The 14,567-nt window shown below is 47.8% G+C and overlaps 1 protein-coding gene across 1 annotated transcript in view; it reads left to right on the forward strand.

Annotated features, from left to right (window-relative positions):
* The first annotated feature begins 706 nt into the window (after positions 1-706).
* The window catches only part of LOC115534864 (kinesin-like protein KIF26B), a 24,880-nt gene continuing 11,019 nt past the window's right edge, over positions 707-14,567 (forward strand). The window contains exons 1-7 of the mRNA XM_030346144.1: positions 707-1,033; positions 1,269-1,673; positions 4,526-7,122; positions 8,415-8,423; positions 9,580-9,750; positions 10,316-10,493; positions 14,023-14,241. Of these exons, the coding sequence (XP_030202004.1) occupies positions 974-1,033; positions 1,269-1,673; positions 4,526-7,122; positions 8,415-8,423; positions 9,580-9,750; positions 10,316-10,493; positions 14,023-14,241 (3,639 nt within the window). The 5' untranslated portion in view covers positions 707-973. The remainder of the gene's footprint in view (positions 1,034-1,268; positions 1,674-4,525; positions 7,123-8,414; positions 8,424-9,579; positions 9,751-10,315; positions 10,494-14,022; positions 14,242-14,567) is intronic.

A 14,567-nucleotide genomic window follows, 5' to 3' on the forward strand; every position in this document is an offset into this window, starting at 1 on the left:
GCTGAAAATATTATTGATACAAATAAAGCAGCTATTATGACCTTCCCCCGTACCATTATACAAAAATAAAAGCAATAAACAACAACTAAAACGGAGTCCTACTGAAAAGATTACTGTTACACACATTTTATATTTAATGAGCATGTACCACAGCGAGGGAGGGGCTTTAATCGATTTTGTTTACTTATATTATCGTCATTTCATTATAGACTATATTTTAAACGTTACACTTAAATATCAATAAATGTAATAAAGGCATTTCATTTATTAAACAAAAAATACGGAAAACCTTAAATATCCGATAGGGAGCGCAGTTGGCTTTCACTGAGTTGTTGCATAGAGGCCCCGCTAGAGCTGTGATGACGGTGGGGTCTTTGTGTTTTTTAGAATCTGTCAGAATTGGATGGTCAATGATTGGCCATTTTATTATTCAAAGGTATAATATCCCTTTATTTATAATAGCAACATAGTGTTATGCCTAATCGTGAGAACCACACCGATTTAGTGAGTGACCATAACTGAGCCTGAATATCCCTATATTTTGGGGGGAAATAAGAGCAGATTATTTCCCGGAATTAAACCCGGAATCAGATTAGGATTCCGGAAAAAGGCTGGCTTCACGGGGCTAAAGAGTTCGTTTGACCACCCGATCAACCCATTAGATTAGACTTTATAATAAAGCCACACTACTCTTTACCGCCCCCTGGTGGAGAACCTCAGACGTTCACGTTAATTCATTCGCCGGACGAGGATCGACAAGTGCGCTCCGCCGCTTCTTCCTCAAGGTCCTCAAGCGCGCTCTTTCTCACACACATCTGGACTGAGGATGATTTCAGCGGAGCAATGTAACATTGTTTCAGCATCCACGGGAAAACTTAACTTAATTATGGGATTGTTCCTTTCGGGGTCTTTCGGGTAAAAGTAGATTAAACCCTATACTCGCTGCCTTTGTTCGGCTCTCTTTAAAGTTACGATGTCTTATTTCCCGTGGAAAGAGGAGAAATGTTCCGACGCGGTGAGAGGAACGCGCTGGGTAAGTCCAACTTGTTCACATTACCTAATGAAAACCGAAATTTGGTTCATAAGCGTAAATATTATTTAACTCATATTTGTGAATGCCGTCTTGCCTTTGGAACAATATTGATTAATTGTTAATGTGTTATGGGTGTGGTTCGCATCATTTCATGTTGCTGCCCCAGGTCCGTATACAGCGCATAGCGGACGTTCCTCTTTATGTGATCCAATTATTCATTTTTCGCCCCTCTCAGACCTCACAAGTGCCGAATTACAGTAAAACCATCGCGTTCTTGAGGGACGACTCTCTGAGTGGTGAAGTGGATGTCTGCTGCTCATCCCGCTCAGAGGAGCGCCCGTCCCCCGAGGGCTTCGGGACGAGCGCCGGAGACCCGCAGCGGAGCATGTCCTGCCAGAAGACCGTGAAGTCTCTAGCGGGACAGTTCGGGGGATCGTCCGGGGACAATGGCCGTTTCTCTCCGGCTCTCTCGGCCGGGACGGCCCGGTGTGGACTCGGTATGCCGGTGGCGGTGGATTTAGGGGCTCGAAGATCAGAGGAAGAGAGAAAAGTTGCGCGCTGTGACAAGTGTTCGCTGACCCTGGTGGCGCTGAAGAAGCAGGCGCTCAGTCTGCTCGTGCAGAACCACTTCTCCTCCAAGGTAAGCGCATCGCGGGGGCACTCTCCTCCTCTTCAGATGGAGGATAGTCGAACAAATATTACAGATTTGTTGCTAATGAATAGCCCATATATATATATATATACATTTATGTATAATAATAGTCTACCACTACTACTACTACTAGTCATAATAACAATAATAATACAAACAGCAATAGTTATAACATAGCAATCCCAACTGTATTATTAATTTAGAAGATAAATAATATACATTTGGTCTAGGCCTGCACGTTGCTGGTTTGTTTATTATGTGTAATCAACGGTTTCCTTTGTTGTTGCAAGAGGCAGTGAAAGAACCAATGTGGGCATATGCTTTATGCTCAAAATAGTGCATTAATAGCATCGTATATTTCAACATTTCAATAAACGAATCAACATGTGATTCGTATTCCCGTCCCCGGGCCGTTTGTTAAGTTCTGACGAACGAGATTCGCGTCCCGTGCATTCCCTATCCGCTATCCGTCCTCTATATTATGCCACTCAAAACGAGGAAAGTAGGCCTACACCATGGTGCTGTTTACGTACGAGTGGTTTCAAATTGTCATGAATATTTTATAAGGGCATCGCTGTGCCCCCCCCCCCCTCCCCCCCACGTCTGTCCCCCCTCAGGGGAAAATAATATGTATTTTATATATTTTTAAACCCGTGGGGTATTGGTATTGGGACATCGTGTGTTCAGTTCAGAGACCGACCGCAAGTCCACGTCAGAAAGTGTTCGGGAGGGAAGACCGTATCTCGTGAAGCCACAGACAGACAATCGGTGGAAATTTGATAATATAACTCCTTGCCTGTGTATTGATTTAAGGGCACGATTTCTCCAATGCACATTGGACCTCTAATATACCATTTATATGTTCAGGCCATCAGCAAAGCGCTTTAGCTGTCCATCTCTCGCTCTCTCTCTCTCTCTCTTTCTCTCGCTTTCTCTCTCTCTCTCTCTCTCTCTCTCTCTCTCTCTCTCTCTCTCTCTCTCTCTCTCTCTCTCTCTCGCTTTCTCTCGCTTTCTCTCTCTCTCTGTCTCTCTCTCTCTCTCTCTCTCTCTCTCTCTCTCTCTCTCTCTCTCTCTCTCTCTCTCTCTCTCTCTCTCTCTCTCTCTCTCTCTCTCTCTCTCTCTCTCTCTCTCTCTCTCTCTCTCTCAGCACCTTCTGTGATCCTGGCGCATTCTCTTCTGTCCAATAGATCTAACACCTTAAGGGGGTTCCGTTTAGAAGTAATGGGCAGATTTCAGTGGAAAGAATTATTTTGCAATGACTTAATGTCACAAATATTTAAGTACATTGAGTGTAGCAGAGAGGGTAAGGTGTATGGTTTGAGAGGTGTAGGGGTGGTGTAGGGATGGTGTAGGGGTGGTGTGGGGGTGTGAAGTGTCCGGAAGTGTGAAGTGTCTTTGCTCTCCATAATAAAGTGCAGAAGTATGGAGGAGAGGATATTGGCTCTGGGGGATTATGGGTCAGTGAACAGAGCAGGGGGGGGTCATATGGACACAAACGCAAGGGAGGGGGGCGTTAGTTGGGTTAAATGGGTTAACCGGGTTAGGGGTTAGTTGTCGAGTTAGCTGGGTCACACTGAGAGAGAAAGAGAGGGAGAGAGAGAGAGAGAGAGAGAGAGAGAAAGAGAGAGAGAGAGAGAGAGAGCGAGAGACACAGACACAGACACAGACACAGACACAGACACAGAGAGACAGATAGACAGACATACGGACAGAGAGAGTGACAGAAATTTGAACTATAGAACTCTGTCCGTCACAATTTGACAGGTAAAGTGTGTGGTGCTTTAGACAGGGGAGAAGGTGGAGCGGGGGGGGGCATAGGGGGGGGGGGGGGCATAGGGGGGCGCGCAGAGAGGATAACGTCATCTTTTGGCTCTTGAGCATATCAGGTTACCGGCACGCTTGGCAGACTATTGACACACATTTCGGATTCACCAGCACTTTCACCCCCCAAGTCTCAGCGGTCTCATCCCCCATCCAGGAGATCAGGGAGTAATGGTGGATTCTCGCACCACGGCTGCTGCCAGAGGTACTTTGAGCAAGGCACTTTAAACCCCTGAGTGCCGCTGTGGTCAGTGGGCCAGGTGTAGCATTATAGATTCACTGTACTTGAAAGCAATTAGTAACTGGAGATATTGGAATTCAGCTGAGGGAATAACATCTCTGAGTTGATTATGGTGGATTATTGTTCTTTTTTTTTTTACATTTTGAACGCAAAAATAATGGAATGCCGCAGTGATCGCGTTCCAGTTGAAGTTCAAAGTGTATTTGTTGTGTGTGATATAAACCGTGAACTTGAATATTTAAATTATTACATAAAATATGCAAGGTGAAATACTTTTCTACCGCCTCATTTCAACCGAGCTTTATTACATAATGTAGGATCAACTATATATATAATATATTATAAGACACACAGCAGCACCTGGTTAGAGATAGATTTGAAGATATCTACTAAGTGTTCAGATTAATAACATAAAATAAATCCCAGAAAAAAGAGAACAAAATTGTTGGCTGCGTTGACAAATTAGCATAGTTGAAGTGTAGCCACCCAACTTGTTTGTCAAATGTTTGTCAAATGCAACTTGTTTATCAAATGTAGGTAAGAGCGGCGTTGTGTTCCTTCCCATCCATCATTCAGCGTGCTAAACGCAGCCTCAATTTAATGCAACACTATATTACATCAGGCGTGAACGAGTGACTGTGACTCCATGACTCTTAGTGCGATCACTCTCACTGCTCTATTTTCAGTCCGTCATCACAAATCATGCATTATTTATAACTCCCCCTACCCCTTTTTTTCCTGGCACATCATCCCTTCCCAATCCCTCTGTTCTCTGTAGGACCTGGCGGCCATGTCTACGTTCCTCCACAACAACCTCCGGGTCCACAGCAGTCGCTCAACAGCCGACCCCAGGGAGAAGGACCGGGACCAGGGCTTGTGCGTCTCCTGCGGGGTCCACCTGAACCAGCTCAAGCAGGAGGCCGTCCAAGTGGCTCTGTCCAGAGAGAACAGCCGCTGGCCCGGCCACGCGTCTCCGGAACACGCCTCTGGATCGTCGACGAACACCAATCAAGCCGACCACGGATCCCCGGTGTTAAATGGGACGGGGAGCCCGAGACGGCAAGAGACGGTACAGCATGGGCACGAGAGTTCAAGAGGCATGGTGCAACTGGTGGAGAGTGAAGTAGCAGTGGTTCCTCAACAGCACAGTTTCCCCCAGAGTTATGTGAGTCCCCAGATCTTTCAGGGGAGCCCACAGAGGATCCAAGACCGCCCCAAAGATCGGACCCAGGACCAAATGCCTCAGTGGAATCTTGAAAGGACCCAAGAACAACCTCAAGTCCGTCCACAAGATCGCCCCCAAGATTGGAACACTCAAAGGACCTTGGACCGCCCCCGAAGCCGAACCCCACAGAGGCACCCAGAAGGGAACCTGGATCACCCTCAAGACTACCCCAAAGACAGCGCCCAAAACCGGATTGTTGACCGCCCCCAAAACCGAACTCCTCAGCACACTATTGAACACCCCCATGACCACCCCCAGAACCGAACTCCTCAGCACGGTATAGAACACCCCCAAGACCATCCCCATGGCCGCCACCAAGAACAGAACCCTCAGTGGACCCTTAACTGCCCTCAAGACCGGACCCCTCAGAGGAATACAGAATGGACGAGAGACCACCCACAAGACCACCCCCGAAACCGAACTCCTCAGCGCATTGTGGAACAGATTCTAGACCAGCCCCAAGACCACCCCCAAAACCGTACTCCTCAGCGCATTGTTGAACGGATTCTAGAGCACCCCCAAGACCACCCCCAAAACCGTACTCCTCAGCGCATTGTGGAACGGATTCTAGACCACCCCCAAGACCACCCCCAAGACCGAATTCCTCAGCGCATTGTGGAACGGATTCTAGACCACCCCCAAGACCACCCCCAAGGCCGAACTCCACAGCGCATTGTGGAACAGATTCTAGAGCACCCCCAAAACCGAACTCCACAGCGCATTGTGGAACAGATTCTAGAGCACCCCAAAAACCGTACTCCTCAGCGCATTGTGGAACGGATTCTAGACCACCCCCAAGACCACCCCCAAGACCGAATTCCTCAGCGCATTGTGGAACGGATTCTAGACCACCCCCAAGACCACCCCCAAGGCCGAACTCCACAGCGCATTGTGGAAAAGATTCTAGAGCACCCCCAAAACCGAACTCCACAGCGCATTGTGGAACAGATTCTAGAGCACCCCAAAAACCGAACTCCACAGCACATTGTGGAACAGATTCTAGACCAGCCCCAAAACCGAACTCCTCAACGCAGTGTGGAACGGATTCTAGAGCACCCCCAAAACCGAACTCCACAGCGCATTGTGGAACAGATTCTAGAGCACCCCCAAAACCGAACTCCACAGCGCATTGTGGAACAGATTCTAGAGCACCCCCAAAACCGAACTCCACAGCGCATTGTGGAACAAATTCTAGACCAGCCCCAAGACCACCCCCAAAACCGTACTCCTCAGCGCATTGTTGAACGGATTCCAGAACACCCCCAAAACCGAACTCCTCAGCGCACTCTGGAGCGGATTCTAGACCATCCCCAAGACTGTCCCCATGACTGCCACCAATACCAGAACTCTCAGTGGAATCTAGATGGCCCCCAATACCAGTCCCCACAGAGGAACCCAGAACGGATCCAAGACCATCCCCAAGACCGGACCCTGGAACGCCCCCAAAACCGAACTCCTCAGCGAACCTTGGAACAGACCCGTGACAATCCTCCAGCCCATCCCCGAAGCCGAACCCCTCAAAGGACTCTGGAACGGATCGTAAACCATCCCCAAGACCGCACCCTGGAGCGACCCAATAACCGGACTCGTCATCGCAGCCTGGAACGGATCCTAGATCACCCTCGAGACCGCGGCCAAGACCGGACCCCTCAGTGGAGTCCAGAACGGACTCTAGAGCGACCTCAAGATCGGACCCTAAACCGTACCCCCCAATGGATCCTGGAGCAGACTACACACTGGAACTCAGAACAAACCCTGAACCGGACCACCCCCCAGCGAACCCAGACCAAGACCCTTGATCGGCCACAAAACCGCTCTCCTCTGCCGATCCTGGACCGCCCCCAGAACCGGACCCCTCAGCGAACCCTGGACCGGACCCGGACCCACTGGAAGTCAGAACAAACCCTGAACCGGAGACTTGAGTGCCCCCAGCAACAGTCCCCTCAGCACACCCCAGAGCGGACCTCTCAGACCCTCAGGCGGCGAAGCCCCAAACCAGCGAACTCCGACATGAACCGCTGGGTGGCGGAGCAGCAGCAAATGGTTGCCGTGGTGAAGTCGGTGGCGGCGGCCGGCGGCAACGGCGGTGACGTCTATCCCTACCAGGTACTGTACAGGAAGAAGCCCTTGCTAGCAACCTGTCAAACGCAGTGTGGCTAGACCACAATGATCTTATATATGACATTGGTTGTATGCATAAGTAGCGATTTGTCCAATCTTTTTGCACTTTAAATGACATAAGATCAAAATCCTATAATCAGGATTTTCGAACAGTTAAATGGTATGGATCTGATGACAATTATTATCAATAGATATAGAAATCGACAAATCAATGAGGCTACCTGCATCATAGATTATACTTACCCTTCCTGCTTACTTTGGACATTTTGTTAACGGGGGGGGGCTGCACCACGGCCTGCATTTTAATTTACGATATTTCCTCTTGAAATGCGATAATCCTGGGCTCTTAGTAAGGTTATTTGTTTTTTGGCACCTGTCACACCCCACGCGTCAACCCTTTCACCTCCGCTACACCCATTCCCCCCCCCCCCAACCATCCCCATCAACACCATCCCTTCTACAGTAATGTCCTCTCTGGGTAAAGTAGGTCTTTACCGGAGCATGTGTCAGCCAGCGTTTGATTCATGAAGGCCAATCACCGCCTATTTAGATTCCAGCGCGGCTCCGGCCGTTGTTTAAAAGCACTCGCGCTAATGGAAGAGAATCAGGCCTGAGGATTTATCCCCTTCATAAAAAGTGTGCCGGTTGAGAACCATTTTGTGATCAATGGGGATGGCGGAGGTGCCCATGTTTAACAGGAACCGCTTTTGAGTTGTTAATTAACGCGGGAGGGGTGGCTAGCCTACCAAGCGGAAACCAAAACCGGTCTTAGAATAGCGTGCGGTTTTTTAACCTCACAGAATGTCAGCATAGAGGGTTAGCATCATGCTGAAGTGGATTAGGGCTGTTTTTTGTCGTAGACCGACAAATAGTCTCAAAAGTCTTGCATAATGCAATGCTACATTTATCTTTCAGTCGCCACATTCATGGAGATGTTATTTAAAAAGATACAGTTCTTCAGTTAGTAAAGCAAACCGGTCAGCTTTTACATTTTGAATTAAATCGATAAAACGGCGGGAGATACGTCGTTTCTGGGTCATCCTCACAAATAACAACATTCAGCTTTCTGTGGGAATGTAAAAGGGCGAATAGTTTACAAGTGACACGGATCGCTTTGGAAAATGGTGAGGAATGACACCAAAACCTACCGGCCATAAGACGAAATACACACCGTTGTTCGCAAGACCAAAGCCCTCTCTCTCTCTCTCTCTCTCTCTCTCTCTCTCTCTCTCTCTCTCTCTCTCTCTCTCTCTCTCTCCCTCTCTCCTATCTCACCATGTCTCTCACCATGTCTCTCCCTATGTCTCTCGACCTTTCTCAGAGCCCTGACGTAGGCTTCCTGCCAGACTAATTAGCATGTGGCGGATGGGTGTAGTCCAGCCTGGAGGTCATGGAAGGACACATGGTTCTGTCCTCAGAATCTCTGGGAGGCTGATTAGGAGGAGGAGGAGGAGGGAAATGAGGAGGAGGCGCAGGAGGAGGAGAAGAATGGAGATGAGGAGGAGGCATGTGATGATGAGGAGGATGGAGATGAGATGGAAGAGGAGGAGGGATATGAAGAGGAGGAGCAGGAGGAGGATGGAGGGGAGGAGGAGGGAAGAGGAGGGGGCTGAGCAGAATGAAGATGAGAAGAGACATGAGGAGAGGGAGTAAGAGGAGGAGGAGGAGGAGGATGTCACTGTAGATAGCAGTAATACGCTTTTGCGCCGGATACTCGGAGCAGTCACGACTGAGTCAGCGCATGCAAAATACACTAATAAACACATGTATACATGGTAACATACAGGCATGCTTGCCCACATATGGGTGATACACGGGATAACTGATACACACATGGGGAAGAAACCCGATCAAGCTGAACAGGGCAACACCTCACCAGGTTGAGACAGGATGTGGGTGCCAGTGCTGTTCGGCTTGATCTGGTTTCTTCCCCATAAGTGCATCAATGTGTGTGTGTGTGTGTGTGTGTGTGTGTGTGTGTGTGTGTGTGTGTGTGTGTGTGTGTGTGTGTGTGTGTGTGTGTGTGCGCGTGCGCGTGTGCGTGTGTGTGTGTGTGTGTGTTTGCGTGCGTTTGTGTGCGTGCAAGCTGCTGTCAGGGACTGTGTGTTAACCAAGTCCCTGCATATCTGACTCATATCTGTTCTCAAAACCTTGGTAATCACCAACATCCCCATCATAACAAAAATCATCCACCATCATCACCGAATCATTTCCAACGTCCTTCCCCATATCATCACAAATATCCCCACCATCACTGTCACCTCCATTACAACCAAAACCCTCCTCAAACCACACCAACCTGTCTCTCATCCAGGCCACCTCACATGACTCTCCCCATGAACCCCATGTGCTTTCCAAATAAAAGCCTAGAATAGATGCACATATGCGCCCAAGCTGCTCCCCGAAGAACTCCCATGATGCTCCTCTCGTTTTGGAGCCAGTGTCATGTTGCAACTCTTTTTTTTTTTTTTTTAATTCCTTGTAAGTGGGGGAGGCTTTTTCTTTTTAATGAGCTCTGTTGTGTTCCCTCGGCAGGCTGGCGGGGGGGTCCCTGAGGGGCGTGGGGGGGCCGGGACTCTGCAGAGCAGCCCCAAGATGGCTCACATTGCCAGGGTGGCCACCATCGCCAACTCCGCTGCCATGGCCTTCCTAGCCAGGTAGGCGGAGCTGTGACACCCGAGGCGATACATGCATGCTATTGGACGATTGGTTTAAAGCCAATGTGAGGAAGGAAAAGTGGACACCATTTGTGAATGGATGCATTTCACAATTGCCCCCCTAATCAAATAAACTTTGTGATAAGGGGATATGCCGAGATATCTTCAAGTTGGCATTTGCCTGTGTGTAGAAGGAGTCCAAAAGGAGAGTTTGCTGGATTAACCTGTGCTTTCCGTTAGCTTTTCAACTGACTTAAACGGACAACTGACTGCTGAGTAGCATCAGCCTAGCTTCTGTTGGTGTGACTGAAGTGCTCAAACACACAGATATATACCAACCTGTTACACAACTCCTAAAGACAATCAAAGCGGAAAGCATAACGACTCTGAATCTGAATATTTGCAGGAAAGGAAAACTACCTGCTACAATACTAATAATATCCTGTAAGGTGTCATACATAACAATAGCATCAATGCATTGATTTATATCATCATTGATATAAATGCTAATAAATGATTTCATTATTAAAAGTTCACGATGGGACCTTGTCTTCCCACCTCACAGAGCGGCCCAGAAGTTCAACCTGAGGAGGAAAGGTTTGTCTGGGGGGCCGGGCGGTGCGGGACGCCTGGGCCATCACTCCACCTGTTTCAGGGGCCTTATAGAGAAGAACCCGCCCCCGGTTCCTCCTAGCGTGTTCCACAACGGCAGCAGAAGCAGAGAGCCACAGAACACTAGTCAGGTAAGAGACATTGTTATCACTGCTAGAGTTAAAGCTGTCGCACTCCCATACAGATTTGCATCCAAACGTTTCCGAAAGCAACCAGATATGTGTACATACAAGATCATTTAGGGGATCACAGATAAGAGTTAGTAGCTAGTAGGGTCATTGCTATCGCAACAAAAGTGTGAAATACAAAAATAAAAAGAAGTTGGTTACACTGTGTCATTGTGTTTTACTGCCATTTAGTTTTGAGGCTTTCATCTTGGATCCGGTAATGTGACTGTAACCCTCCATCTTAGCTCCCTTTAATGTATCAGTAACGCCTCCGTCTTGGATCCCTCTAATGTGGATGTAATGCCTCCATCTTAGCTCACTTTAATGTAACTGTAACGCCTCCATCTTGGATCCCTGTAATTTGGCTGCAATGCCTCCATCTTAGCTCCCTGTAATGTAACAGTAACGCCTCCATCTTGGATCCCTGTAATGTGGCTGCAATGCCTCCATCTTGGATCCCTGCTCCCCACTTAGCTTCCAGGGAGGAAGAAGGCATGATCAATATGGCCGCCTGTCCTGTGCTGTATTCTCCGGGGCGTCGTCTATGGTAACGAATAACAGCCCAGATAGACTCCCTCCAGTCCTCACCTGCCCTACACACTCTGCAGCCCTCGCTCGCCAAAAGCCACGCCCTGCGTGCGCGTGTGTCCGTGTATGTTTGTATTTTATCGTCTGTGGGGATGGATACATGTATTCATGTGTGTGTCTTTCTATGTGTGCGTGTGTTTGTGAGTGTGTGTTTTTTTTATCCACATGGCTAGGGAGGCTATGGCTGTTTGCATGTGTGTTTTCTTTGTGTTTTTGAGTGAGTGTGTGCTTGATTTTGCTAATGTATGTTCTAGTGTGAGCCTGTGTTTACACATCAGTGAGCATGCATGTACAGTAAGTATGTGTTATGCATGCATGTGTGTGTATATGTGTGAGCAGCGTGATGTGGCTCGGAGGCCTCTTTATAAATAATTAAATATCTCTAGAGGACGGCCCATCTCCGCACGGAGCTGGTCGGCACACACACGCATGGAAGAATACATCATCCAACAGGGATGTCACATTTCATCAGCGTCAGTCCATGATGTCATTGTGTTTCCAAAGAGAGTGTAAAGAGCGATTTTGAAGCATGTCTTTTGAGATCTCCTGTGATTTCTCAAAACAAACTGTCTATTAACAGAGGATTGCGATTTGACTGGATCGTGCAAAAAGCGACAAAACATGCTACCCAGATGTTTGTTAGCCCTTTGGAGTACCTTTGGTATGATGTTATTGTTAGCAACATGAACGTCATCAATCTAGAGTGAGGTAGTTAAATAGAAAACAAGAGATTTTTGGTAAAAAATCTTTTGGCTGGCTTTAATTCAGCCTTTCCCTGTTTCAACAAAAAATAAGCTGCGGTAAACGATGGATTTGATCCAGAACCGGGGTTGGTCTGGTTCCCCAGAGCTGTGATAAGCCTTGAACCACTTTAAGCAGAACTTTAAAAGGCTGTCCGTTTCAACCGGACCTGATCAATTTGACGGAAAGAGATCACAACATTAGCGGTCCATCCTGTCATTCTTATCTCCTGTGCTCCTCCTCCCCTCTTCATCCGTCTCCCCATCTCCATTTCCCCTTCAAGAAAAACAAAACCCATTAAATCGAAATTCCAACTGAACAGCACCAGCGTCTTAACCTAACGGATGCTCCCACATGGTTAGCTTAGTGGTAGCACTAAGGCTACAGAAAGGGAAACCTTTAGTGTCTGCTAAATGGTTCTTTATGGTTGAAGAATCCATTTCAACTAAGGCTTTAAAAACCTCCAGACTGTCATAGGGAGCTGCATTAAGGAGATTATCACAGTGAGATATGGAGCTGACGCTGGAAACATCCATAGTTACTGTCCTGCTCCGTCTATGAATTTTACCTGGTTAAGATATTGAGCTATATGGACTATGGAGGACTATTCAGTGCCTTTGCGATAGCGATTCATTATTGGACTTCCCAAGAGTGTAATATTATTGTTTAATGGTGATTCTGAAGCACAATGCTAAGTAAAGGTTCTTACCAAACTCAGCAGTTGGAAAAGGTGAATGAAGCTCTAAGACTCTTCCCCTGAGCTGATGGATGTAAGAGTAGAATCTGTGGATGTTTAACCACCTGAATAATTGTGCGCTCTTCCTCTGCTTCAAAGGAACTCTGTGGTTGACCTTTCTGTTTGTTTTGTGGTTGTATTCCTGGTTTTCAGATGCACATGAAGATCTGTTCTTCACATAGAACAATTAACATATACGCATTGATTTTTTTGCCAAGTGGGTTCCCGCTGTAATTGTCAGTCCCTCCAGAAAAACGCGATTATGCAATCGCATAAATAAACACATAATCAGCCAAAGTCTGCATATTCATGCGGGGGCCGAATTTTTTCAAATAAGCCGCACTTTCACCGCATAAATTGCCAATTTCCACGCAAAATATGCGGGGCTTGCATGATTTCATAATCTCTGCATTTCCGTTGCAAAAAAAGTCACATATATCTAAGCAGAAAGTTGAATAATGTTGGGTGTCCCTTGTTGCCATGGGAACGATATGAAGTGACCGCAATTTTGCAAGTTCCTGCAATTTCATCACAAAAAATTGCATAAATATGTCGCATATTTCCTCGCATTTTTTAAGAGAACGTGCCGCATAATCGAGGATTTTTGGCCGCAACAATCACAAAAAAACGCTGCAAACAGAGTGAAAAACATTTTCATTATTTTAAAGCTTGTTTGAGGATAACATTAGCAAATCAGCAAGAAGGTTGCGGTCTGCTTTATACTTGAATGTTTGAGACACAGTTTTATTGTGCTGAATACTTTGTCTGGTCTTCAACCAATTTTCCATCTCTTCGTCTTGCGATCTGCCTCGCAAGTAGCAGCCTCTCTGCATCAAGTGAAGTCCATATGGAGCAGATAAACAGAGCGCTTCACCTTGATGCCCCCTCTGAGGGCTTTCAATAGATATGCCTCCCGGCCCGCAGACACCATCCAACCACTCACCAGACAGAACCTCTTTTAACCCAGGCCTTGGAAAGAACTGCCATTTGGCCTACCCGTCCTCTGTAGACACTTAGTCAGCGCTTTGTCCTCCTGTTTGCTTTGAGTGACGTATAATGGATGTATATTGACACAGAAACAAACACAAAACACACTTAATTCGATGTTTTCCATGTCCCCTGGAATACGCTTGCGTTTTGTACAGATTTTGGGAACTTATTCAAGCAGCACTTTGTACAATTTGTAAATTGTGCTTCATCATGGTTTTGCAGTTTTATAGTTTTTGTTTTATCGTCACTGGCACAAAGTCACGGTTGCTTTGGACAGCATGCAAATGAATGAATTTGAAGGTTGCAACCAAATGGGTCGTTTTGTACAGAGGCCTCTGCCAATCCCGGCAGTGCACTATAACGGAACGGACCCTCATCTCATCAAACCAAAACGTTCCCCCCCCCCCCCCCTCTCTCTCGCCTCTCGTGTTAACCCAGGTCAAAGTCATCCTGAGGGTGTGTCCTCCGCCCCCCCTGTCCTCCGAGGGCCCCCTCCGGGCCCCCCTGCTCCGCATCGACCAGTCCAGGAAGAGGGTGACGGTGGTGGAGCCCACCTGGAACAGCCTGCCGCGGGCCCGGCTGACGCAGCGCCGCGAGGAGAAGGCCGTGTTCAAGACCTACGCCTTCGACCACGTCTACCCCCAGGAGACCGGCCAGGTCTGGCGCTCCTTCCTTCCTCCCTCCGACCGCACTGCCCCCCCGAGCTGCGCCCACAGCTACGCCCTCTAGGAGTAGCTTCAGTGATGGGTAGAGGGGTGGGGGCGGGGCTCAAACACGCTCTCCTGGTGGTTCCTTTTTATCAATGGACAACATGATTAGGAAAAAAAGAAATTGGAGACACGATGGTTAATGGTTTACTCGTTTTCATGGTTAACTAGCGGAACCATGGTTTCATCAGGGATGGCTTTGTGGGGAGGATCTCGGAGGTTGGAGTTGAGGATGTGCAAATAATCAGCACAATTTGTGAACTCACAAGACGAGTC

This window comes from Gadus morhua, chromosome 21 (assembly GCF_902167405.1).
Source record: "Gadus morhua chromosome 21, gadMor3.0, whole genome shotgun sequence".
NCBI lineage: Eukaryota > Metazoa > Chordata > Actinopteri > Gadiformes > Gadidae > Gadus > Gadus morhua.